At 45.1% G+C, this 27,515-nt stretch overlaps 1 protein-coding gene and 1 pseudogene across 1 annotated transcript in view; both read right to left on the reverse strand.

Annotated features, from left to right (window-relative positions):
- Positions 1-27,515, reverse strand: part of SYCP2 (synaptonemal complex protein 2) — a 457,471-nt gene that overhangs the window by 301,887 nt on the left and 128,069 nt on the right. The window contains exon 18 of the mRNA XM_088482789.1: positions 25,769-25,868. Within this exon, the coding sequence (XP_088338915.1) occupies positions 25,769-25,868 (100 nt within the window). The remainder of the gene's footprint in view (positions 1-25,768; positions 25,869-27,515) is intronic.
- On the reverse strand, positions 3,590-3,707 carry LOC148540670 (5S ribosomal RNA; annotated as a pseudogene).

The following is a 27,515-nucleotide window of genomic DNA, read 5'->3' on the forward strand; positions in this document are numbered from 1 at the left end:
GAATTTACATCAACCCATAGTAAAGAGATGGCAATTTTTGTAGACCTGGAAATTCTAGTGCATAACAACCAGCTACAAACGAGAAATCATGTCACAGTAGTAAATGGTAACATTTTACCCCCCCAAAGCAACCACCATAGAAGTTGGTGTTACGATCCTCTAGCAATTGCTAGGACCAAGATGGAGGTGTTGGAAATACGTGGCACATCGAAGAACAGACACAAGAAGAATATTTAAATCATGGCAGTTTACTAAATAAATGATATAATGGACCAGTGAAAACACAACATGTCAATGGTGCAATAAGGAGCTGAAACCATAGGACAGTCAATAGAATATACTGTAGGTTTACAGTCCAAACTAAAGTTGTTAAATGGCCAGGAGGCCTAGAAGACAGCAATCCTTGAAACGTGGTGAAGAAGCAGGATTGCTGGATGGCCTGGAGGGCCTAGCAGATAGCGATGCTTGAAACGTGGTGTAGAAGCAGGATTGCTGGATGGCCCAGCAGAAAGCGATGCTTGAAACGTGGCGTTGAAGCAGGATTGCTGTATGGCCTGAAGGGCTTAGTAGACAGCAATGCTTGAAACGTGGTGTTGAAGCAGGATTGCTGTATGGCCTGGAGGGCCTAGTAGACAGCGGTACTTGAAACGTGATGTTGAAGCAGGATTGCTGTATGGCCTGGAGGGCCTGGTAGACAGCGTTGCTTGAAACGTGGTACAGAAGCAGGATAGATGTATGGCCTGGAGGCTCTATAGACAGCGATGCTTGAACTGTGGTATAGAAGCAGGATAGCTGTATGGCCTGGAGGGCTCAGTAGACAGCGATGCTTGAACCGTGGTATAGAAGTAGGATAGCTGTATGGGCTGGAGGCTCTGTAGACAGCGATGCTTGAACCGTGGTATAGGAGCAGGATAGCTATATGGCCTGGAGGGCCCTGCAGACAGCATTACTTGAAACGTGGTATAGAAGCAGGATAACTGTATGGCCTGGAGGGCCCTGGAGACAGCGTTGCTTGGACCCAGGGTACTTGGGTCACTTAGAAGTCGGTGAGCAGAATACACGCAGCACGTACAAATTATAGCTGGAAGTCTGGATGCACAGAGAGCAGGTGCATAACCAAAAGTTCCACATGAAAACTCTATAGCCGACAAGGCGGCGACAGTCCAGGAAGTTCAAATAGGATCAGCTGCCAATCGGGCAACACTAGGAGGAAACATGTGAAATGCTCTGACGTCTGGGTCTCCTAGCAACCGGCAACCTAGAAGCATGGTCAGGAGCAGGAGGAATACTGGCAGGAGACAAGTCCTGGACTGGGCTTGTAACAGTAGCCCCCCCCCCCTTGATGCGGGGTTGAAGAACCCCCAGATCCAGGTTTATCAGGAAACTTCTGAAAGAAAAGTCTTTTCAGTCTGGGAGCATGGAGTGCATTTTCCGAAACCCAGGAACGTTCCTCTGGGCCGTAACCCCTCCAATTAACCAAAAACTGTAATTTACCTCTGGAGAACTTGGAGTTCAGAATTCTTTCAACAACAAATTCCTGTTGACCATGGACAGTCACTGTTTGGCACTAGGCTTACTTCCAAATCTCGTGAAAAAAAGAAAAACGGTTTGAGGAGAGAGCAATGAAAAGTGTTGTTAATACGTAAAGAATTGGGTAGTTGCAACTTGAAAGCGATGGGATTCACTTGAGCAATGATGCGAAAAGGCCCGATGAATCTAGGTCCCAATTTATGAGTAGGTTGGCGCAGCTTGATATTCTTAGTAGAAAGCCAGACCAAATCTCCCTTTTTCAATAAACATGGTCTTCGATGCCTGTCAGCAATACTCTTAGGTGTAGACAACGGAAGAAGAAGACCAGGAGGAGCTGTCCGAGGAGTCTTATTACGGGCACAGACTTCACATGCTAACACAAACTCATGGACATCTTTGGCTAAGGATGGCCACCAGACAGAACGGGAGAGAATGTCCATAGTCTTAGTAATGCCTGGATGACCAAAGGCTTTTTTAGAACGAAAATCCAAAAGGACAGTTTTCCTAAGTCTCTCAGGAACAAAAAGAAGATGAGCAGGAACATTCGATGGAGCTTCAGATTGGCATCTCTGGAGTGTCTCAGCTAGAGTCCGGGTTAAGGCAAAATGAATGAAATCTTTAGGAATGATGGGTCCTTCAGAAACGGAGACTTGTTGGTCAGAGAAGAAACTTCTGCAGAGAGTGTCAGCTTTAACATCTTTAGAACCAGGAACAAGATTGATGGCGCAATCATATGGTCGATGTGGAGGCAATGCATTAGCTTTTTGTTTCGAAAACACATCAGCAAAATCCAAATATTGAGGAGGAATGCTACAAGTGGACGAAACTTCAGGACCTTGTAGCATCCACACAGGGAGTGAAAGGCATGAGGACTGACATTCAGGACTCCACTTAATAATCTCCCCAGAGGACCAGTCAATGGAAGGATTGTGTAATCTTAGCCATGGAAGGCCCAAAACAATTGGAACCAAAGGACTATGCATAAGAAAAAATGAAAGGGGTTCTATATGTGAAACACCCACGGAAAGCTGAATAAAAGGAGTCTTAACTTTAAGAGTTCCTTTAGGGATTAAGCCTCCATCCAGGCCACAAATGGAAACTTCTTGCTCTAATGGAACTGCAGGAATCTTTAACTTCTGAAAGAACGCATAGTCCATAAAATTAGCTGCTGCTCCACTATCCAAAAAAGCCTGTGTCTTGAACTCTTTATTAGCTGAATGAATGGATACAGGAACAAGTACTGAATTCTTGGAGGAAATTGAGGCTAAACCTAAGTGTAATCCCTTCTGTACACTTAGACCCTGTCTTTTAATGAATATCAAAGGACAGTCTTTTATGGAATAAGCCTTGTCTCCACAGTACAGAGACCTTGTGAACGTCTTCTACGCCTTTCACCCGGAGACAGACGAGAAGCTCCATTTGCATAGGTTCCTCGCGATCCAGTGACGGAGGCAACAAAGAAGATCGGGGAGACCTAGTAGGCAACTGCTGCTCTCTCCATCTTTCACGTAAACGATGGTCAATACGTATAACTGCCTGCATGAAGTCATCCAGAGTCTTTGCTGGGAAATGTTGCACAAGAATGTCCTTTATTACCTCAGAGACACCAATCCGAAATTGGTTACGCAAAGCCGAATCATTCCAGCCTGATTCCACTGCCCATCTACGAAATTCAGAACAATAATCCTCAGCAGCTTTTTGTCCCTGTTTAAGAGAGCGTAGCTTGGATTCTGCAAGTGATACCTTATCTGGGTCTTCAGGTAACAAAGGAGAAAAAAGTGTGGCTATTGTCTGGGGCAGTCTTAATGATTAATGATAATTAAATTAAGACATAACTTTTATTTCCGACAATAAAATATTAATCATGTACCATATTTGTCTTTTTTTCTTCAAACATTCAGATGGTATAGATCCATCTTGGAGAGACAGACTTCGTGAATCATAACGAAGTCTGAAGGCGAATTGACAATTTATTACACACTCAGAAATTGGGTATATTATACAATATCAAATTAGTATTGCTTGTCCTGATGCAAAATCACTCCCAAAAGTGTGTTTTAAACTACAGCACCTGGTATTCCCTGGGGGTCACCCTACCAGGTACTGACCAGGCCAAATACAGTTTAGCTTCCAAGATCAGACGAGTTTGGGCAATCACGTATTGTATGGCTGTAGTACTATTTAGGGAAAATTGCATAATTGTCAGGTCAAGACAATAAATGTAGGACTAGTGTTGTTAATAGTCCATTTTATAATGAATTACAGCTTACAAAAAAAGGAATGCACAAGCAAGCCTTAGTTGTACCACATAAATCAATCTGAGGAAATTGCCAGACTTGATCTGCATATAATATCATGTGCTTCTAAATCCACATCATTCAAGTAATTATGAACATTAATGTATAAATTAGGCTATATGCAAAGCAGATAAAGTTGGTCCGGCAGAGTAACTTGTAATGAACTCTAATATCATGTGGTAAGCTGCGATAACATCATCCATCACAATCAGAACGGTATTGTATATGCAAAACAAATGAAAGCATACATTTGTCACAATCTGATGTTTCTAATTAGTATAATGAAAAATGACACAACCAATGTCAAATCAGACCATTAATGGATGAACAAGAAAGATTCAAAATCACTGTCTCTGTGAAAATTATTAAGTGCTTAATAATAAAAGATCCATATGAATTGAAAATAAAATAAAAAAGAAACCCATTGGTGAAGATTCACAGCATATATATAACAAATTCTGGACCAAAGATTTCTATTGCACATATATCAATTGGTCAATTGAACCCAAAATGAAAAGAAAGGGGTGGAAGTTTTTGTAGAAGCGAGAACAATAGTATAATCATGAATAATACATATTATCTCTCCAAGGTGAAAGGGATAATTGAAAAAGTGTGTAGCTATAGATTAGCTTTAAAAGTAAGATACACATAGGAGAATAAAAAATGAATCATAACCAGTCATCACATATATCAATTAACATGTGATCATATGAGTATAACAGAGACAGATTTGACAAAACATAAGAGTCTAGTCAGAATTGGCAGATGATCTCTAAAATGTGTATACACATGTATGGATATTTTTAGTGCTGTAATCAGCAAAAATTATTATAGAGAGATCCCATATGGTTCAATAAGTGATCAATATAAGCAGATCCTAGGACACAAAGGTCCTGCTGTGTCAATGTAAGTATAAAAAATAAGTTTCCTGCATCCAGATCCCCGCAAATGAAGCAGGTTCAAGGACACGGAGATCCTATAGTGACTGCGTGTAAATATATACAATACCGCTACTGTATCCCAGTCTAAAAAATAAGTTTCCTGCATCCAGATCCCCGCAAATGAAGCAGGTTCAAGGACACGGAGATCCTATAGTGACTGCGTGTAAATATATACAATACCGCTACTGTATCCCAGTCTTCAAACAACAGGCCCAGCTGAAGGAAAAAGGCATCCACAGTCTGAAGGGCAACATGCGAGGAAGGCAGTCCAAATGCCCATGTTTGCGGATCACCCTGAAGCAGGGAAATAATAAGTCCAACTCTTTGTGTCTCAGAACCAGAAGAGACTGGACGCATGCGGAAATAAAGTTTACAACTCTCACGGAAATTCACAAACAAGTTTCTGTCCCCAGCGAAACGATCAGGCAAGTTCATTTTGGGCTCCTTAAGTGCAGCTTGTAACGAGGAGGTACGGACATCTTCAACCTTAAGTGAGAGTTCATTAACTTTTTGAGTAAGAGTCTGAATTTGAGCTGCCAGAATTTGTGCTGGGTTCTGCGTATGCTCCATCATAGTCCAAAGATTTGGTCGGCTATAATGTTACGATCCTCTAGCAATTGCTAGGACCGAGATGGAGGTGTTGGAGATACGTGGCACATCGAAGAACAGACACAAGAATAATATTTAAATCATGGCAGTTTACTAAATAAATGTTATGATGGATCAGTGAAAACACAACATGTCAATGGTGCAATAAGGAGCTGAAACAATAGGACAGTCAATAGAATATACTGTAGGTTTACAGTCCAAACTAAAGTTGTTAAATGGCCAGGAGGTCTAGTAGACAGCAATGCTTGAAACGTGGTGAAGAAGCAGGATTGCTGGATGTACTGGAGTGCCTAGCAGACAGCGATGCTTGAAACCTGGTGTAGAATCAGGATTGCTGGATGGTCTGGAGGGCCTAGCAGAAAGCAATGCTTGAAACTTGGTATAGAAGCAGGATTGCTGTATGGCCTGGAGGGCCTAGTAAACAGCGGTGCTTGAAACGTGGTGTTGAAGCAGGATTGCTGTATGGCCTGGAGGGCCTAGTAGACATCAGTGCTTGAAACGTGGTGTTGAAGCAGGATTGCTGTATGGCCTGAAGGGCCTAGTAGACAGTGATGCTTGAAACGTGGTGTTGAAGCAGGATTGCTGGATGGCCTGGAGGGCCTAGTAGACAGTGGTGCTTGAAACGTGATGTTGAAGCTGGATAGCTGTATAGCCTGGAGGGCTCTGTAGACAGCGATGCATGAACCCTGGAATAGACTCAGGATAGCTGTATGGCCTGGAGGGCTCTGTAGACAGCGATGCTTGAAACGTGGTTTAGAAGCAGGATTGCTGGATGTACTGGAGTGCCTAGCAGACAGCGATGCTTGAAACCTGGTGTAGAAGCAGGATTGCTGGATGGTCTGGAGGGCCTAGCAGAAAGCAATGCTTGAAACTTGGTATAGAAGCAGGATTGCTGTATGGCCTGGAGGGCCTAGTAAACAGCGGTGCTTGAAACGTTGTATTGAAGCAGGATTGCTGTATGGCCTGGAGGGCTTAGTAAACATCAGTGCTTGAAACGTGGTGTTGAAGCAGGATTGCTGTATGGCCTGAAGGGCCTAGTAGACAGTGATGCTTGAAACGTGGTGTTGAAGCAGGATTGCTGGATGGCCTGGAGGGCCTAGTAGACAGCGGTGCTTGAAACGTGATGTTGAAGCTGGGTAGCTGTATAGCCTGGAGGGCTCTGTAGACAGCGATGCTTGAACCCTGGAATAGACTCAGGATAGCTGTATGGCCTGGAGGGCTCTGTAGACAGCGATGCTTGAAACGTGGTTTAGAAGCTGGATAGCTGTATAGCCTGGAGGGCTCTGTAGACAGCGATGCTTGAACCGTGGTATAGAAGCAGGATAGCTGTATGGCCTGGAAGCTCAGTAGAGAGCGTTGCTTGAAGCGTGGTATAGGAGCAGGATAGCTGTATGGCCTGGAGGGCCCTGCAGACAGCGTTACTTGAAACGTGGTATAGAAGTAGGATAGCAGTATGGCCTGGAGGGCCCTGGAGACAGCGTTGCTTGGACCCAGGGTACTTGGGTCACTTAGAAGCCGGTGAGCAGAATACATGCAGCACGTACAAATTATAGCTGGAAGTCTGGATGCACAGAGAGCAGGTGCATAACCAAAAGTTCCACATGAAAACTCTATAGCCGACAGGGCGGTGACAGTCCAGGAAGTTCAAATAGGATCAGCTGCCAATCAGGCAACACTAGGAGGAAACATGTGAAATGCTCTGACGTCTGGGTCTCCTAGCAACCAGTAACCTAGAAGCATGGTCAGGAGCAGGAGGAATACTGGCAGGAGACAAGTCCTGGACTGGACTTGTAACAGTTGGATTGGAAACATTCCAGGGGGACAATTTTGGCGACACCACCTTTAGGTAACAATGCACAGAAATGAAAAGGAATTTCATCAAAAAAGGTTACAAAGAACGTTTAGAACAAGAAATCGACAAAGTAGCTAAATTCAATAGGAAAGACCTGATTAAGTACAAACCAAAGAATTCTGAAGACCATGGTCCAATCTCCTTTATTACACAGTATAGTAGCAATTACAAAACCTTTGAAAATATTCTGAACAAATATTGGAAAGTCCTACTGTTGGATGAAGAAGTAAAAAGGATAGTACCCGAAAAACCACAGATAATATATACGAAAGCCAAGAATTTAAAACAACTAACCAGAAGCTTTCTACCAACAAGAACAACTATCAAAAATGGTACAGAAAGAATTGGCTTCCATTACTGCACAGCATAGGATGTGTAAACCAATCAGCAGGCACTAAACCAATTCAAGAATTCACTTAAAAAAGAACAGGAAAACAACACAAAATCTTGAACCCAATTTCATGTGAAACAGAAGGTGTAATCTATTTATTAGAGCGCCCGTGTGGAACACAATACGTGGTACAAATGAAAAGAAAAGTCAAAGTGAGAATATATGAACATATTAACAATATAAAAAAAGGATGAATGACCCACAGTGTCTCAGCACATTTCCACGAACATCACAATAGTAATCCAAAAGGCCTCAAATTCCTAGGCATCCAGAAAGTGAATCCAAGCTGGGGAGAAGATATAATAACCTTGTTTAAAAAAACTGAAACCAAGTGGATTTATACCTTTGAAAACTTTGGAACCATATAGACTAAATATTGATTTCGAACTGAAAGCCTTTTTATAATAATAATAATGAAAAAAATATTTTAGCTATACTAATTCAATATATATATATATAGATTAATTCATTCACTATTTAACTATATATTTTTATTGATATATAGATATATATATATACATACATACCAATTTTAAATAAACACATAATTATGCATAATAAACAACAAACTATACAAATTGCAAGAAAACATTTTTTATTTTATTTTTAGAGCACATGGTTGCCACCAAAATAGGAGGAAGTTCCAGTCCTGGACTTCCATTTTTTGACAATGTTGTTAATAAAGACTAGTATAAATAGAACTACAAAAGCACATCATCTCCATCCTTGACAAAGGGCCCAGCGAGGTCTGAAACGCATTGGGGAAGTAGGAATCTTTGGAGCCACATCGAGGGCATCCTACAGCTAAGTCCACACTGCACCCGGCGGCTGACGTCATATTTGAGCGTCACATCTCATCGCTGCATGTGAAGTCGGAACCCGAAGGAAGAGCACCCCGCTAAGCAGGAAGAAGACCGCCACCACTGGGAACCGTCAGGTATAGTAAGGGACAGATAGGGCATTAGTTTCACCATATGGACTGTCTTTGCGGACATTATTGGGGAACACCGCGACACCTCCAGCCCTTCAATTAGTCATAAAAGACTATAAACATTGAAGTATAAGTGCAATTGTTTGTTTATTTGTTTATTATGCAGCCTTCATGTCATGAGCGCTCAATCATACCTTAAATGCAATGAAAACTAGCAGTGAAAGCAAGACATTAAGAAAGTTCCTATGCAGGAAGGGGGCAGAAACATAGATGTCAGTACCATTTCCTGGTTTATATGGAATTTACTTAGGATAAAGTTTCCCAAACTCCGCCATTACAGTCCAGGTTTTAAGTGGTTGCGAATCAGATGCTTAATCAGTACCTAATAAGGTGCAAAGCTCGATGGGACGACAGAAATCCTCCAGAGGTAGTAATGGTCAATTGTCCGAGCAGAGCAATAAGTATAACTTAATTGTCCTAATGTGCTTCATTGGTGCAATAAAATGAAATATTTTTTTTTTTATTTTTATGAAAAAAACACCACCAAGAAATAATTTTTAGTTTCAGCATTAATCCACCTTTCCAAAGCAGCAAAAAGCAGAATTCTACACCAGTTTACATAATAAAATCTGCACTTGAAAATTATAATGTATTTAACTTTTCAACTAGTTTGAAAAAAAATGCATAAAATGTGTGTAAATAATAAGGTAGTGCGACAATACATACATACCATTTTGTAAAGAAGACATCATACCTCATCAAATGATGGCATTCTTTGTTTATTAAAGCCATGGAGGGGGAGATTGTTGCTTTAAACTACCTTTATTTATAGACTGAAGGTGCGTATCCACTAGACGATTAAATTGAGCGATTGAACAATTACGTCCATAAATCGTTCATTAAAATGTCGAAAACGACCAGCGATGTGCGCTCCCGTTGGTCGTTTTCGACGACATCAATCATCGCCTGAACAGCAGGCCAACCTGCATGTTCAGGAGGTGCATGCTCTAGGATGAGGGAGGGTGCCTGCACTGAACGACATATTGTTCAATGTAAGCACAAAGGCAGTACGCTCGCAAGTGGGTCAATGTTCCCCACTGCGCATGCGCACGACGGAGGGAGCTACATCGTGCGCATGCGCGAGACCCGGCGAGCGACGGGCTTTCCATCGCTCGGGGTCTCGCACCAAAGGGGGCGTGCTGTCGATGTTGATTGACAGCACGCCCCTTTTGGTGGGCGTGCCTGCCAGACGGAGGCGTTCCCATGGGAACGCCTACCGTCTGAAGCCGGCCCCACTGACATCACTAGTGATGTCAGTGGGAGTGATTTTGGCTCTGATAGAGCCAAAATCACTCCAGGGCTTGTGGTTGGGAAACCCGACCACAGGGTTTCCCTCGCAAGTCCGATGGTCAAGACCACCGCGACCATCTTTTTGCACGCTCGTATATGCTGTGGGTGGTGACCCACAGCTATACGAGCGTCCAGGAGGACCCTCCATTTTAATGGAGGAGGGCCCTGATTCAGAGCGAGCGCTCTGGTCAGAGCGTCTGGCTCTGAATCAGGCCCAATATCCACTGCACAGAATGGAGAACGATTGCACTATTACAATGCTGTAATCGTGCAGTTGTTCCACTCTCGTCTAGTGGAGACGCACCATGACTCTTTCTGAAGTGAAAGTTATAACTCAAAACCAGAGCGCCAATGCACTGCTACTTAAAACAATATTTCAAAATAGTGACACTCAAAACATTGATAAAATTACATATATAATCAGGGCTGCCATCAGAAATTGTGGGGCCCAGTACAGGTAAAACAGACATGGCCACCCCCCCCTTCAACTATATATATATATATATATATATATATATATATAGAGAGAGAGAGAGAGAGATAGATGTATATATATATATATATATATATATATAGATTCATATATATTAGTCCACTCCTTGCTGTACATAGCAGCAGACTGTACATTAACACACAGCAGCAGCACGCACTGATGTAATACGATACTGTGCCATTACCGCAGCAGGGTGCCGGTCTGTCAGGAGTGAGCAGGGGTAGAGGGGCTCCTCCTTCTCGCTGACCATGTCATCTGTTTAATGGGGCTGATCGTGTTGCTGGAGGGACAGACGCGCCGGCGGCTCCACCGCCGAGGACCAAGTGTTCATTCCTCACACAACATCTTAAAGTGACAGAGCCGATGTCTACTGTTGCTGCTGTGCCACTTCCATCAGTGCAAGCAGTAGTGCGTGCGAGCACATGCCACAGTCAGGTAGGCCCACAGCACTCCAATGATCCTTTCCAGACACTATTTATCAGCACACTGATTATCAGCACACTGCCATGCTCCACAATGAACCCGCGCCCGGTACATTAGTACTGGTCGTACCCCCCTGATGGCAGCCCTGTATTTAATGAAAATGATAATGCATGTGAAAAAAATATAAAACAAACAAAATAGTGTAATATTAAAGAAATGAACACACCCTTGTGAAAAAGTGAATAATTGTGTTCATTCCACCACAGGAGAATGACAATATAGTTTTTCTGATGCTTTTAATATTCACTAGATACTCTTATGGTGCGTACACACTGGGCGATAAAGTGGACGACTGAACGATAACGATATTGACCATTTTTAACCCCAAAAAGATGAACGATGACGACGTTCCCGCGGGTCGTTCGTCATCGGGCTGACAAGCAGGCCAACCTGACGATCTCGTCAGGTTGCTGCATGTCAGGGAATGGGGGAGAGAGCCCGGCGCTGAACGATATCGTTAATGATATCGTTCAGCGGCTGTGCTCAATGTCATGAACGACATTGAGCACAGCCTGCCGGGGACACACTACACGATATCGCTCAGGGAGCATATCGTGTAGTGTGTACCCACCATCAAGGTGCGTACACACGTAATGATTTTTTGAACAATTAGTCGTTAACGACGTCGTTATCGTTCAAAAAATTGTAAAGTTTCAGGGGCAAAACAATGAACGATAACTACCAATGCGCGCTCCCGTTTGTAGTTGGTACTTATCGTTCATCGCCCATTCTGACTGTCCTACATAACGATTTCAGCTAAGCACAGCCATCAGCCATGAAATGGTTGTAAAAATCGTTAATTTTATTACACAAGTTCGTTCTATTTTTCAAGGGAAAATCTGAAGGGAAATAGTTAACGAAAATCGTTAACTACACAAATCGTTACTTGTGTATGCACCATTACTAGTTATGCAGGCATAGCACAGTGTTACTCTATCGTCTTCTTCTGGATAAACATTCATATCCCTAATGTTTCCAGATGGTGTATAGCATGAACAGAATAAAATAAGCAATATTGAAATACTGTATGGTATTACAGTTAAAACCCCTTTAATATGAACTTACAATAAAAAAAATATATAAAATAACACACTGCACATAACTCCAAAAGGATCCAAATCTGGAGAATCATAATATGTACAAAAATAATCACATAACATATAAAAAAAAATTCTAAATACATATACAGTAGATATAAAAAATACTCAATGTCATTTTACAGAATGCATCAGCAAAGTAAGTACATAACTCCTTGAATAGTTTGGAAATACTTCACTATCATATGACAATATAATACATGCTCAAATAAAAAGCATAGAATATAAAAGCAAGTGATAATCCAAACAAGCAGCGCTAAATGTAGAAATATAAAAATCTATTTTTTTATAAAAATAAAACATAATAATACAGAATAACACACATTTACACATAACAAACATCAAACTGATGAAGAATAAAAATAGCTGATTCAGAAAAAAAATATTTATCCCCTAGAGGAGATCCCCTCTGCAGTAGGTGTCTCCCAATGAACATCAAAAAGAAAATGGATTGATGTACATAAACAGTGGAGTAGAATTTTAATTGAGTCGGGGTTTAGTAAGTGCTGGAGCTGATTTAGAGAAGTGTTCACTTTTTAAGTCATTCCATTTCTGCTGTTTAGTTCCACAAAGTACAATGTCTGTAGACCTCACAGTCCAAATATATGGTCTAATAGAGCATAAATCAGATGCTTAATACTCCAGGGGGTAAATTTACTAAAGTGAGAGTTTTTAGAAGTGAGTTTTAAAAGTGATGTTGCCCATAGCAACCAATCAGATTCTACTTAACATTTAACTAGCACCTTCTAGAAGATAATAGCTAGAATCTAATTGGTTGCTATAGGCAACATCACTTTTAAAAACTCTCACTTTAGTAAATTTACCCCCAGGTCTTTCTGAGCTGATTCCATGCAAGTGTGTAGAGCAGCAGACATAGATTAGCAAATTCAAGCTAAGAAGAAAGTACCTTAACGCCGGCCGGCTAGAAGGGAACAAGCAGACGTCTGTAAATCCCAAAGAACACACAGCTTGCCAGCGTTATAAGGTAAAGGGTGGATACTAAAAGCCGCTGATGTTCTAAAAAGCTCCCGATTTCAGCGGGTATACACCAGCACTATCCACCGCACTCCCGACTCCTTAGTAGGTCATCAGTTTGACAAGTAGAGAGACTCTTACACGTTTCTCCGCTCCATGAACCAGCGGTTGCGTCAGAGGGTACATAACTCACATGAGGGGAGGGGGAGAGAGCACAAATGTAAAAAAAAAAAACACTTTCTGTGTTACTGTCTTGTGATCATCAGACAATGGGGCTGATTCAGCATTGCACGCAGGTGCAATGCTGAACACAGATTCTCAATTATCGGGGATCTGCTCGTGCACAGGACCCATTCTGCGAGTGTGCAGAATGGGTCCTGCATAGTCAGCCAGAGGCATGATTGACAGGCAGAGGCATTTAAGGGGCGGTGCGGGGACGGGGTCGGCCGGCGTTTCCGGAAGTGGGGCCATGTCTGCCCAGTTTTCCAGGACTGGCAAGGCCAGGAACTGCGTCGACGGACACAGTGTCCTGACCTCGCAAGCCGACCAGCCTGAGGCTTACTCAGTTGGCTGGCGGCCAGACACTGTCCACCAACGCGACCATCGACCACCAATGGTCACTACAGTGATGCCAGCCTGCCACCTCGGTGGCAGTGCTGTGATTGCAAATGCAGCAGGGGTGTCATACACCTCCTGCTGCATTTGCATATTAGCAAGGAACGGGTACACTGTTTAAAAGAATGGTAATTCCTTCTTTCAAGCGAGTATGACCCATAAGTGTGTAGATGCAAAGATATGGGAGATCAAGAACTTTAGGTGCCCTACACAACCAAGTGGCTCTGCTAGTATGTTGGCAGGTTAAAAGACAATAACCACTAATTGATCAAATCATGTGAAAGAGGATAGTCTCCTCTTTTAAATGAGTGTGCTTCTTAATGTAATAAAACAAGGCTGGAGGAGACCCTTCCAAATCCCTGGACTTCGTAATGATTTCTGTAGTGGGGTGGGGGGGTAATTGTCTGGTAATTACATGGATTACCAGGCAACACAGTTTTAAAGCTACCAGAATGGAGGAGATATGGCACTGTAAGTGAATTTCTCCTCATCCCATTGGTCTGTCCTATTTTATCTAACGCAGTGGCATAAACCAGTGATGTCATCGCGCAAAGTCATAACATTATCATTGTGCCACTTCTGCCCCCAGACTCCCCAGGACTGGTAAGTATGTTTTTCCCCACTTTGAACATCTTATACACTATAGGGGATAACTTGGAGACAAAGTATTAGATAAAAAAATATTTAAAGGACACGAGCATTAAAAAAGTAAATATTATATTGGTATAATAAGTATGAGTATCTTTATGTGCATTATACATGGGAAAACATAACTTTTTCCAGTTACGTTTTTAAACAGTTATTAATGCCCCAAATATTTACAGTATCTGAAAATTTAGGGCCTGATTCAGAGCTGAACACTCTGACCAGAACGCTCGCTCTGAATCAGGGCCCTCCTACCTTTTTTTGGAGCGTCCTCATGGACGCTCGCATAGCTGTGGGTTACTACCCACAGCTATAGCGTGCGTCCATGATGATGGTCGCGATGGTCTTGACCATCGCGACCATCGGGCTTGCGACGGAGACCCTGCGGTAGGGTCTCGCTGCCGCAAGCCCTGGAGTGATTTTGGCTCTATCAGAGCCAAAATCACTGTCACTGACATCACTAGTGATGTCAGTGGGGCCGGCTTCAGACGGTAGGCGCTCCCATGGGAACGCCTCTGTCTGGCAGGCACGCCCACCAAAGGGGGCGTGCTGTCAATCAACATCGACAGCACGCCCCCTTTGGTGCGAGACCCGGAGCGATGGTGAGCTTGTCGCTTGCCGGGTCTCGCGCATGCACACGACGGAGCTCCCTCCGTTGTGCGCATGCGCACTGGGGAACATCGACCCACTTGCGAGCGCCCTGCCGCTCGCGAGCGGGTCTGAATGACCCCCTTAATCAGCTAGTTCTCATGGGTAAAAGGATATTAAATTTCTATTGATCCCTGCCGGGGACACACACTATACCTTGTGGTGTAGAAGGTGCCATTTGAGCAGTGGGAACATCATTAACCTAGAATGATTTGAAAACTTAAATTCCTCTCTCTGGGATGTCACCTGTGTCTAGCATCCAATAGGAATTCAGGTCCTGATTCAGAGCCGCTCGTAAGCGGCCGCTCGTTCGCTATGAGCGATGTTCGCACAACTGCGCATGCGTATGGGTCATAATGCGCATGCGCAAACCAGTCATTGCGGTCAGAAATCGAGCGCTCGCAAAACAGCGAGGGGCTGCTAATTTGATTGACAGGATGTACCGTTTGTGGGTGGTAACAGGGGAAGGTGCTTGAAAACGGAGGAGTGGAGATCCGAACGCAGGCGTGCCTAACGGTAAAAAGGGCGTTTAATGGGAGTGCATAATTAGTAAAGGAGCGTCATCGACCACGTCACTTGGTTGTCTTTCAGCCTGAACTGCTCGCAGTGATAGCGGTAGGATAAACCTACCACAAGAACTGCGAGCAGTTCAGATGCCTTTCGATGTACCCGATTAATCAAATAAATACCGGAGATGACGTGTGATGCGAACGGCAAAGGGGCGTCATTACAAAATAGCAAGAGCATTTTTTGTTCGCTCGCTCAGACATAGAGGCGTCAACAAACCGCAATGAGCGAGCGCTCAATTTAAATAGCCGGCACCTTTTTTGGAACGACCGTCTGCAAATAGCGTCCGGGTCTGAATCAGACCCTGAGTTCAGCTCGGAGGAAGGAGGAAATCCCTCATTCATAGAACAACAGTCAAACAATAGGAAAAAGGAAAACAACAGATGGTTGAAACGCAGTATCCCCCGGCTCAATTCAGAGAAGAGAATTTAACAGTGAGTTCCGGAAAAACAGGTACGGCTGCCAACAGGGGATGACTGCCATCCAAGGCCCGGACACTCAGACACAGAAGAGGGGCCCATTTGCTCCTTCCACCCGTTGTGCAACAAAGTCAGGGAGGGTGGCCTGTCCACTCCTACTGCCTGCCCGCCCACAGGGGGACACGCTCCTACTGCTGTGGCCATGCAATAAAGTTTGAGTTTTTATTGCAAGCCGGCACGCGTGACGTCATGCCACGCCGCTAAAAGAGAGAGGAGCCGCGGTGTGTGAGGAGCAGCAGCCATGCCAGCAAAAACAGAAGAAGGCAACTGTCAGTCATGCGGATTTGGGTGTTAGCTAGGGTTGTAGAGTGGTGACTAGAGGCAAAGCAGGGCTGCAGAGACAGAAGAGGTGGCGGCTGGGGAGACAGAAGGTGGCTGTAGAGACAGAAGGGAGCAGACTGGGGAAGCAGAAGGGGTGCTGACTGGGGAGACACAGGTGGACTGTAGAGACAGAAGGGGGCTGGCTGGAAATGGAGAGACATTGCAGGGTTGGAGTTGCAAAAACATGAGGGGGGGTCTGCCTATTTTGTCAGTACCGGGCCCCACATTTTCTGATGGCAGCCCTGAATACAGGTTTATGTGGAATAATGATTGTCAGGCACTCACAAAACGTTATGTGTTCCATTATTTATGTTGTTTCTTAGAGGATCTACTGGAATACCATCTCAGTTAAGCTGCTGAACACAGAAAGTTAACTGTCATTGCTGTAGGCCTATTATAATCTTTTGGAGGTCTCTTTGCAACCCTTAACCACTTGCCTGGCATGGTTGCATCATTTGCGACCACGCCAGTCTGTGCACTAACTAACATGGTTGCTAACGATGCGGAGTAGCCGCTGGGAAAATCAAAGTCCCGATGTTCCAAACATCGACAGTCTGATATATCAATAACCCATATAATAAAATTTTATGTTAATGTTATGTGTTTAAAAAAATAAAATAATATATATATATATATATATATATATATATATATATATATATAAAATAAAATCATGTGGGATAAGTGTGCTCTTGACTTAATTCAATCATAAAAAACAGAATTTTTTTTTTTTGTCAATTTAGTGGTTAAGCTAGGTACACACCTATAAGAAGCTGCAGCTTCTGTGATCTTGTCCTGTGTCCAGCTCCAGCAATCATAAAACCAAAGGAAAATATCGAGCACAAAGTTACTCAGAGCTGGGGGATAAACCATGCACCACAAAGTCAAATGCCTTCTCCATAAGAGGATCAAGTTTCAGTTAATAAAAATGATGAAAGACTAAAAATGATGACTGACAGACAGACCAGATTGTCAGCAAATTTATTTATTAGCAGTTATTTTTATAGCGCACACATATTTTGCAGCGAATATTTGGCCAATCACATCAGTCCTTGCCTCAGTGGACCGTACAATCTATATTCCCTACCACATGCTCACACACATACACACACTAAGGTTAATTTTTAGTTGGGGGCCAATTAACCTAGCAATATATTTTTGGAGTGTGGGAGGAAACTGGAGTACCTGGAGGAAATCCACGCAAGCACAGGGAGAATATTCACACTCCACACAGTTAGGGCCTTAGTGGGAGTGACCGTCTGAAGATTTCTACAAAGTCTGGGGGTATATTTACTAAACAGCAGGTTTTCAAAGATGCCGATTATCAGCAGCTTTGACCTCAGGATTTAAAACGGTAATAACAATAAATGCAAAACAAGTCTGATTTACCATTTATTACTATAGCTGTTTTACGTTGGTGACTTTGAAACCCTGCTGTTAAAACACTCCTAGATCAGTGGTTCCTAAACTGGGTAATAGAAACAGGAGACTTGAAGGGGTGCCACGGGTTGGTGGTCCAGGACCAGATTAAATAAGTTACGGTTCATGTGATAGGCAAAACCAGTGCTGGTGGCTGCCAATCATAAAATAAGTGCAACACAATCATTTAATGTAATAATTTTTGCAGAATTTCTCAATAAGAAACTTTTACCATAGGGGTGCCATAAATTAATTAAGTTGGGTACCACTGCCGTAGTAGTGTCCACTTTTTACAGTTTCTCCTTATTCGAAACGCATCACACTACTGAAACCTGTACAAAAAGGCCAGTTACCCATGGCTGCTTTAATATTATGCCCTAGAGTAGCCATCCAGACTTTCCCGAACAACAGCTACACATGTTATTCTGTTTACTTATGTAATAATTGTCACATATACTTTTTAGGTTGTAAGTTAATTTTAGCAATACCATCTTTACTTTCTAATACATGATGATTCTTTTAATGTACTGCTGCACAATATGTTGGCACTCTCTAAATAACAGATGACAATTTATTAAAAATCACAAATATACATATAGGGGTGGGTGCGAGTTCTAAGAACCAGCGTGATCTTGGCAATTAAGGCTATAGATTTCACAAGGAAATAAGTTAAATTTACAGCCTTAATTGCGGAGATCACACCAGTTGACAGAACTCATGGCCTATTACATATACCCCATAGACTCAACATATATTTCTTCTTCAGGGTCCATAGGGCTCCAGGGAGACAATGGGGTGTAGGTGGTACTTGGAGGACTGGACACCAACAACAAAGCTTTTTTCAATCCCAGGATGCTCCGGTCCTTCCCCGGCAGGAGCTGGATCACAAATAGAACAGTGGGGCTGCTGATTTATGATTATGATTTATTTTTTCATATAAAGCAAGCAGAGCTAGACAGTCCTCTGGACGTCTGCGCTCCTGCTCCATCACCCCTCCGTATCGCCGCGACTCTAGCCCTCGGCTAGGTACTCTCGGCGGGGCTTCAGGGGACCTTGGACACCAGACTGCAGGCAGGACTCAAGGGGACAGGTAAGACAGGTCCCCTCCGCATCTATGCGCAGTCTTACCTCCGGTCTCAGGAGACAGACCGGAGGCGCTGATGTGGACATGGTTCGCACGGGACTCCAATAGACAACCAGGGTATAGCCTATACTGGTGCAGGAACAGCTACGGCCAGGGACCCAGCAGTTGATGTCAGCATAGGGGAGAAGGTTCTCTCCCTGCAGCCTCTCTGCCAGCTCAGGGCGCCATTCCATTGCGGTCTTGCCGCCCCTGAGCTGCTCCTCCCTCACCCTCCGCGGCTCACGGCAGCCATTTTCTGCATCAGCCTCAGGTCTCCGGGAATGCTGGGTCCAGTCTCCCTGTACACCTCTCCCAGGAGCCAGGTCAGTGGCGGAACTCCGAAGACAATGGAGTAAATTGTCGTCGGGCGCCAGCCCTGAAGGGGGCATCTGGCTCCATTGTCACCTGCCCGTTCCGGGCACTGCTGAGAAGGAGCTGCATGGAGAAGGAGTGCCGCTGATCGGCGCTCCTTCTCTCCCCACCCCCGGCACCAGCCGGAGGACGGAGGGAATGAGATAGATCCCCATCCGTAAATGTACCCCACTGACGTCATCGCAGGTAGCCAGACCATGTGATCATACCACGTGACTGCAGTTGCACTTAGCGTCACATGCTCTATTTTCCGCGGGCTTAGTTGAAGGAGTGGAAGGTGCCGTGTTCCACTTATTGCGGGCGGCTGGTGCCGGGCAGGTGGTGTTCCCGATGATTGAAGGTGCTGTGCTCCACTAATCGTGGGCGGCTGGTGCCGTGCACGTGAGGTTCCCAGTGATTGAAGGTGTGGGCAGGTGGGGGCACTGATTATGGGGGGACAAATACGGGTGGGTACTACTACTGGGGGCACTACATCATGCGGGGGACTACTACTGAGGGCACTGCATCGGAGGGGGGACTACTACTGGGGTCTACTACTGGGGGGAGGACTATTACTGGAGGCACTACATGGGGGGGGCTACTACTGGGGGCACTATATAAAGGGCACTGCATAGGGGTGACTACTACTGGGGGCACTGAACAGGGGGGACAACTGCTGTCCCTGGGGCACTGCATAGGGGGATCACTACTGGGGGCCTGCATAAGGGGGATCACTACTGGGGGCCTGCATAAGGGGGACCACTCCTGGGGACACTGTATAAGGGGCACTGCATGGGCGGGATCACTACTGGGTGTCTGCATAAGAAGGGGCACTACTGGGGGCCTGCATAGGGGGATCACTACTGGGGGCCTGCATAAGGGGGACCACTACTGGAAGCACTGCATAGGGGGACCTCTACTGAGGGCACCGCATAGGGGGACCATTACTCTGGGCACTGTATAAGAGGAACAGCATAGCGGGGCAGCGGCAGGTGGGGCTAGCACAGGTGCTGCGGGGGTGGTAAATTTAAATATAGGGGGCACCAACATTTATCTTGCCTCTGGGCACTTGGGATGAAGTTTTACCACTGAGCCAGGTTATACATCGCTATTACCTACCAGCCACTGCGGTCTGTGTAGTTGAATATAGTGCCCACTGCAGTTATATTGTATGCTCTGCATTGTATGTGACTTGTGCTAGCGCTGCTGTCTATTTTTTTTCCAACTGTCGGCTTATACCTTTCCCTTTCTTTCATTATAACCCTGGAATACTGAGGTATAAGGAGTTCATTAGCCCTCACAAATATAGGTAGATGTGAGGTACATCACATACTGTATATATCTGTGTGGCGCACTACACTGTGCCATATTGTACATACAGTATATCTGGGTTGCTCTCTTCACTTTGCCAGATTGTGTGCTACAATTATCCTTGCAACTATGTCTAGCAAAGGCAAGAATAACAAGCAGCCTGCTGCTCCCACTCTGGTGTCCTGCAAGTCCTGTTTTGCAGGCTTAGCTTCACAGGATCTCATTCAAGATGGTCTATGTGAATCTTGTTATACGGCACCTGGCCCCTCAGCCCCTGTATCCTCTCCATGGACCCCCCTGGGCTTCCTTTTCACAGGTGTTAGAAAAAATTCTACAGATAGAAGTGGCAGAACCCACTCCTAGGGCAAAAGAGCCACTTTTTATGCGACAGAAGGTAGTTTTGCCAGAGCATCCTCATTTGGATCAGCTATCTGATCATATGTGTGAAGCATGGCAAACGCCAAGTAAAAAGTTTCAGCTGCCTAAACACTTGATTTCCTTTTACCCTCTTCCAGCTACTGATTGCATTAAATGGGAAGTTCCCCTTGCAGTGGATTCCCACGTGACACGCCTAGTCAAGAACGCCACCTTACCTATCCATACAGCAACTTCCTTAAAGGAGACTACGGATAGAAGGATTGAAGCTTGCCTGAAATCTATATACTCTCTTACAGGAGCTATTACTCATCCTGCCAGGGCTATGGCCTGGGTGGCAAAAGCCATTGAGAGTTGTAGAAGATACATTTCCCTCTGATGCTTTGATGGAATAGCTCTCCTACATATCTCACTTTAGAGATGCAGCCTCCTATTTAGGAGAGGCGGCTTTGGATACTGGTCTCCTAGCTTCCAAGGCATCTGCTACTTCCGTGGTAGCCCGCCGTATTGTTTGGCTTCGCTCATGGAAGGCAGATTCGGACTCTAAAAAAGCTTTGGAGTCTCTGCCTTATTCTGGGGAGAGCCTGATTGGCCCAGAATTAGATAAGATTGTGACTACCTTGGCAGTTTCCAAGACGGCGTTCTTACACGCTGCATCTGCTACGAAGCCTCGGATATCATCCTTTCGATCCTTTCGTCCCCAAGGAAAAGCTAAAGGTCAGTCCTTTCCACGGCAGTCGGCATCCACTAAGGCCTCCAAGCCTAGGACCAATTAGACCTGGGCTACAAGACGTCCACCTACCAAATCTGAGAGGACAAGCCTTCAGCCTGACGGGGCAGTCCTCTACCTGGAGGCTCCCAGGGTGGGAGGCCAACTTCTTCAGTTCGCCGAGTTCTGGCGCCAGGCCACCTCAAACGCCTGGGTAAAAGAAGTGGTCTCCCACAGATACTCCCCCCTAGCAGTTCTTTTGCAGAGGACCTCCATCGGACCCAAGCAAAGCCCTGCTCCTCCAAAAGACCATTCAGTCCTTACTGCTCTCGGGAGTAATAATTCGGGTACCCTCAGCACAGCGAGGGAAGGGCTTTTATTCTACCCTTTTCTTGGTTCAGAAGCCCAACGGGTCTCATCGGCCTAATCTCAACCTCAAATCTCTGTACAAATAAACATTTGAGACACGCTGTCACAAAAGCCTCTGATAAAAGGGATTGTCAGTCCCAATGATATAGAAAAAAAACACATACAAAAAGGGAACCAGCGCTAAACAAATGTTAGGTATATAAAATAGATGACGGACAGTTTTATGAATCAAATCAGTTAAGATTATGTTTAATGAGTTAAAATGAACACATAAATGAGCAAATAGGTTCCACACCTATCATAATAAAAAGAATCAACAGATCATAAATCAATTTAAAACATGAAAAAACAATATTAATAGGATCCAAAAAATTAAATTAAATTAAATTAGCAGCAATGCAACAAGCACAATTCATAAGGAAACATCCATAGCTGCAAATAGTTCAAATTCCAAGGGAGAGTGGGAGTCCAATATAAGTCCAACAGGTAAAGAATCCAGGTGGGTAGTAGTAGTAAAAGTCCTGTGCTTCAGCCTTTATACCATCACTGCTGGACTCCCTGATAGCTAATTCAGCCATCTATTGGTAAAGTTGCATTGCTGCTAATTACCCCTCAATTGGGACTGAGTGGAAAAAGCCATAATCCAACATCATAACAATCTCTAGGTGGATTCTCAAGATTTCTATTTTATATTATTTTTTGGTTCCTATTAATATTGTTTTTTCATGTTTTATATTGACTTGTGATCTGTTGTTTCTTTTTATTATGATAGGTGTATAACCTATTTGCACATTTATGTGTTTATTTTAACTCATTAAACATAAACTTAACTGATTTGATTAACAAAAAAAACTGTTTCGTATGGAAACCCTACGCTCTATTGTCCTGGCTATTGGGCCTGGGGACTTTATGATGTCTCTGGACATTCAGGACGCTTACCTACATGTACCTATAGCGCATTCTCATCAGCAGTATCTCCTGTTTACTGTCCTACAGCAACATTACCAATTTCAAGCACTGTCATTTTGGCTTTCTACAGCTCCAAGAGCATTGTAGTTATGGCGGCCTATCTTTGTCGTCAGGGGATCAGACTGCTCCCATACTTGGATGATCTCTTGTTCTTAGCAAGCTCCCCAGAAATTCTTCACCGCCATATACAGGTAACCATTGCCTTTCTACAAACGCACGGTTGGCTGATCAACTGGAAAAAGTCTTCCCTAACCCTTTCTTAAAGAATGGTACATCTGGGAGCCTTCCTGGACTCTCAGGCTCAGAGAATCTTCCTGGCAGCAGAGAAAACATCTGTATTACAGCACTGGATGCGCAGATTACTCCACAGTCGCCAAGTGTCAATTCACTCTGCAATGCAGACCTTGGGATCCATGGTGTCCACCTTCGAAATGGTGGAGTTCGCTCAGTTTCACTCCAGGCCCCTACAACACCTGATCCTCTCGAGGTGGAACGAGCAGCCCCATGTGCTCAGATCCCAGACGATGGGCCTCTCTCTGGAGGTTTGCCTGTCCCTATCCTGGTGGCTACAGACGTCCCACCTAAACAAGGGTCGTCCCTTTTGGATCCCGGATTAGGCACTCCTCACCACGGATGCAAGCCTCTGTGGATGGGGCGCAGTGACCGGACAGCATTCCTTCCAAGGACGCTGGACTCTGACAGAGGCGATCTTACCAGTCAACGTCCTGGAACTCCGAGCCACTTACAAAGCCCTCACTCTGGCTCAGGATATTCTTCAGGGCAGGTCAGTACAAGTACAGTCCGACAACACCACTGCAGTGGTCTACCTCAATCACCAAGGAGTCGAAGTCAGTCAGCAATGGCAGAAGTGTCCCACATTCTCACATGGGCCGAACGTAATCTCCGCAGTGTTCTTCCCGGGGATTCTCAATTGGGAGGTGGATTTCCTCAGCCATCACGACGTGCATGCAGGGGAGTGGTCTCTCAATTTAATGGACAAATGGGGTCTATCGGACATGGACCTCATGGCCTCACAACACAACCACAAGCTTTCAGTGATGAGAGACCCAGACGCAGCCTTTGTGGATGCATTATCTGTGTGGTGGACCTTCCATTTGACGTACCTCTTTCCTCCAGTCTCCCTTCTGCCTCGGGTTCTTTGAAAGTTCAAGCAAGAGGGGGCCACGGTCCTGTTGGTAGCTCCGGCTTGGCTCAGACGCCATTGGTACTCCGATCTTCAAAGTCTCTCCATAGACATTCCTCTCCAACTTCCTCTACGACCAGACCGGTTGTCTCAGGGTCCCTGTCTACATCTGGACCTGGCCCGTCTGTCTAATGGCAGGGTTCTTGAGACATCCCTCCTGAGGTCTAATGGGTTTCCTGGCTCTGTGGTCCAGACCATGCTCAGAGCATGTAAACCGGCCTCAGCCAGGATTTATCACCAGGTGTGGCATACATATTTCTAGTGGCGTGCTACTAGAGGCTATGACCCTCAGGTTTTTAGGGTTTCTAGAATCCTTGCCTTTCTTCAAGCTGGATTGGATCCCGGACTCCGCAAAGACTCTGGGCTCGATTCAGACCCACTCGCTAGATGCGTTCGCAAGTAGCGAAAGCATGCAAATCCGAGATCGCACGGCAAGGCATTAGCACGCCCACTATGTCTTGGCGTGCGATCGCGGTGTGTATGCAGACGTCCACCGCCTGTCTTAAGACACCCACTTATGCACGTCATCTACAGGATGTGTATGCAACCATCGGTAAAATCGAGTACCATTGGAAGCGAATGCAGCACTTGTGGTTGACCATACCCTACCGCAAGCGCTTCAGTATGTAAAACAACCATGTGACGTGTATTGTGACGCTGCGTATTAATTATGCACGCCTCTGAAACGGCGTTAAGATGATTAGGCACGCCTGCGTTCGTACCACCACTCCCGTTTGCAGCGGCCAACCCATGCCAGCACCCACAAACGGCTGTCACTCAATCTAGCGAGGTGGCTATGCACAGCGAGTGAGCACTTCGCGATCGCATGGACTGGTTCGCGCACTGCGATGCGTATGCATGCGCAGAATGCAAACATCGGCAGGTTGCGTGCGAATGGGTCTGAATCAGGCCCTCTTTTTCTTCTGGCTATAGCATCTGCCCGTAGGGTATGGGATTTAGGGGCGCTTTCCTGTCGCTCCCCATTTCTAATCTTTCATCCGGATAGGGCTGTTTTTCGAACGTGCCCTGGCTTCCTTGCCAAGGTGGTCTCTCGTTTCCACCTGGGAGGTGCACTGAGATCAATGCCTACTGTTTAAAACAGTGACATCATCAGGGGGAGCGGACTGCACCAGGTGTCACCCTCCAAGGGGGTGAAACCAAAATGCCAGCTCCTCATCAGTGACCAGGAGCCGCACTGTGATGTTAGTGTACAACGTCTGGCTCTCGGTGACTGAGGAGGAGCCAGCACTGCGGGGTGAGTCTCTTGGGGGCAACTGGCAACTCCGGGAGTGCAGGAAAAGGGGGAGTGACGCAAGGTGCGAAGAGGAGATGCCATATATTTCAAACGGCATCTGTGTGATAGTATGCCGAGGACTGCTTTATGAGTGCAGGCTGCAGGGGTAATCCAGTCAGCTGCTTACAAGTGGCATATCTTGTATTAGATGTATTTACTGGAATTTGAAAGGAACATTTTACACATGCTAGCATGAGCATTTTCATGTGCACTCACAATATGGTAAAACTAGGTGCATCCCCATATTATGGGACAGTTCCCACAAGCAGAATGTGATCATACTCCTATTTGAACAAGGAGCAATATATGCCCAGAGCTAAATATGCTTTGCTTCGGCATAGCTTCTAGTTGGTAAATTATTATTGAATTGAATGCACTATTGCAAGAATTTGAGAGAAGCAACAAATAAAAGTTACTCACGTGTTGAAGTTGATGCAAAAGAGTCAACTGCTTTGAAGCCACCAGTTATGGTAATATTCATTGATGCCTCTGAAACTTTATTTCGACTTGGTGTAACCAACTATAAAAAAAAAAAAAAGTGGATCACTAAAATACTTTTAGCAGTAAGAAAGAGGAAAGAATTGTCATTTGCAGATGCACTTGTATTAAAATATAACTTTTATTAATTGCTTTTTAAAAGTCCATATGCAGATAAATAAAACAGTGAAATATAAAAAAATAGTAAGTGTTTTGAAGAAAGGAAATAAAGTGTAATAAAAAGACAACCAAGAAGGTACGAACATCCGGCATCTAGGCAATCTGTCCCTGAAAGAGATCCAAAAGTGCAGAGACCTGCACTTTTAAGGAAGACAGACGAAGACCCAAATCCAGACCCGCCTGAAGAGACGTGAGGACTCAGGAACGCTGGAAGGATCTGGAATTAAGAACCCTGGAAGAACACCAGGAGAAATATGCACGCCAAATCTGATAAACTCTAGCAGATGACGGCTTCCATGCAGATGAGGGCTTCCATGCATTCAGCATGGTGCGAATGACCGACAGCGGGTCCAAGGGGAAGCACGGGCCCTGAGACAGAAGATCCGGCCGTGGAGGAAGACGTAGTGAAGAGGCTCAAAAGATCTAAGTAACAAGCCCTCGGCCGCCAATCGGGAGCTACCAGAATGACGGCGCAACCTTTCTAACTTCAACTTGCGGAGAACTCTCGACAGAAGCGAGATCGAAGTGAAAATGTACATGAGAATGAAAGGCCACCAAACCGCCAAGGTGTCCACCAGAAGAGCCCCATGGTCTCTGGTGCAAGCCCCGTATTTTGATATCTTGTGGTTGTACCGAGATGCCATCAGATCGATGTCCAGCAACCCCAACAGTGAACTAGAAGCTGAAAGACATCCGGATGAAGGGTTTACTCGCCTGAGTGGACGTCCTGGTGACTTAGAAAGTCTGTTTCCCAATTTTGGACCCCCACAATGAAAACCACGGACAGAGCTGGAACATGACGCTCCGCCCAACAGAGAATGCGACTCACCTCTTTCATGGCGCTGCAACTGCGAGTGATGCCCTGATGGTTTATGTAAGCGACCGCCGTCGCGGTGTCGGATTTTACCAGGACTGGGCGATGATGAAGGAGTTGCTGAGCCTGACAGAGAACCCTGAAGACAGCTCAAAGTTCCAGGATGTTGATCGGGAGACGGCTCTTCTAAGCCATTCATCGACCCTGGAAGGATTGCTGGCAGGTGACCGCTCCCCACCCGAGAAGACTGGCATCCATGGTGAGGAGAACCCAGTCCTGAATCAAGAAGGGGCGACCCCTGTCCAAATGGGAGCTCTGGAGCCACCACGCAAGGGAGAGACTGACTTCCTGAGACAGGACGATTTTCTACAACTTGATTTGGAGATGGGATCCGTTCCAGCAAGGCCTGGCGAGGCTGGCAGTGGAACTGGGCGTATTCCACCATGTCAAAGGTGGAGACCAGAGACCCCAGGATCCACATGCAGGCGATGAAGTAAGAACCCTTGAATCATGTCCTGCGGATCCCGAATCTTGTCTACTATGAGGAAAACTCTCTGAACCCTGGAATCTAACAGATGGAGCATTTCCTGAGATGGAGTCAGGGAGGACTTTGTAAAATTGGTGACCCATCCATGTGATTGGAGAAGATCTATTGTCATACGGAGGTGCTCCTTGAGCATGTCCGGAGATCTGGCC

The sequence above is a fragment of the Taudactylus pleione genome, unplaced genomic scaffold (genome assembly GCF_031769625.1).
Source record: "Taudactylus pleione unplaced genomic scaffold, aTauple2 ptg000018l, whole genome shotgun sequence".
In the NCBI taxonomy this organism is placed as follows: domain Eukaryota; kingdom Metazoa; phylum Chordata; class Amphibia; order Anura; family Myobatrachidae; genus Taudactylus; species Taudactylus pleione.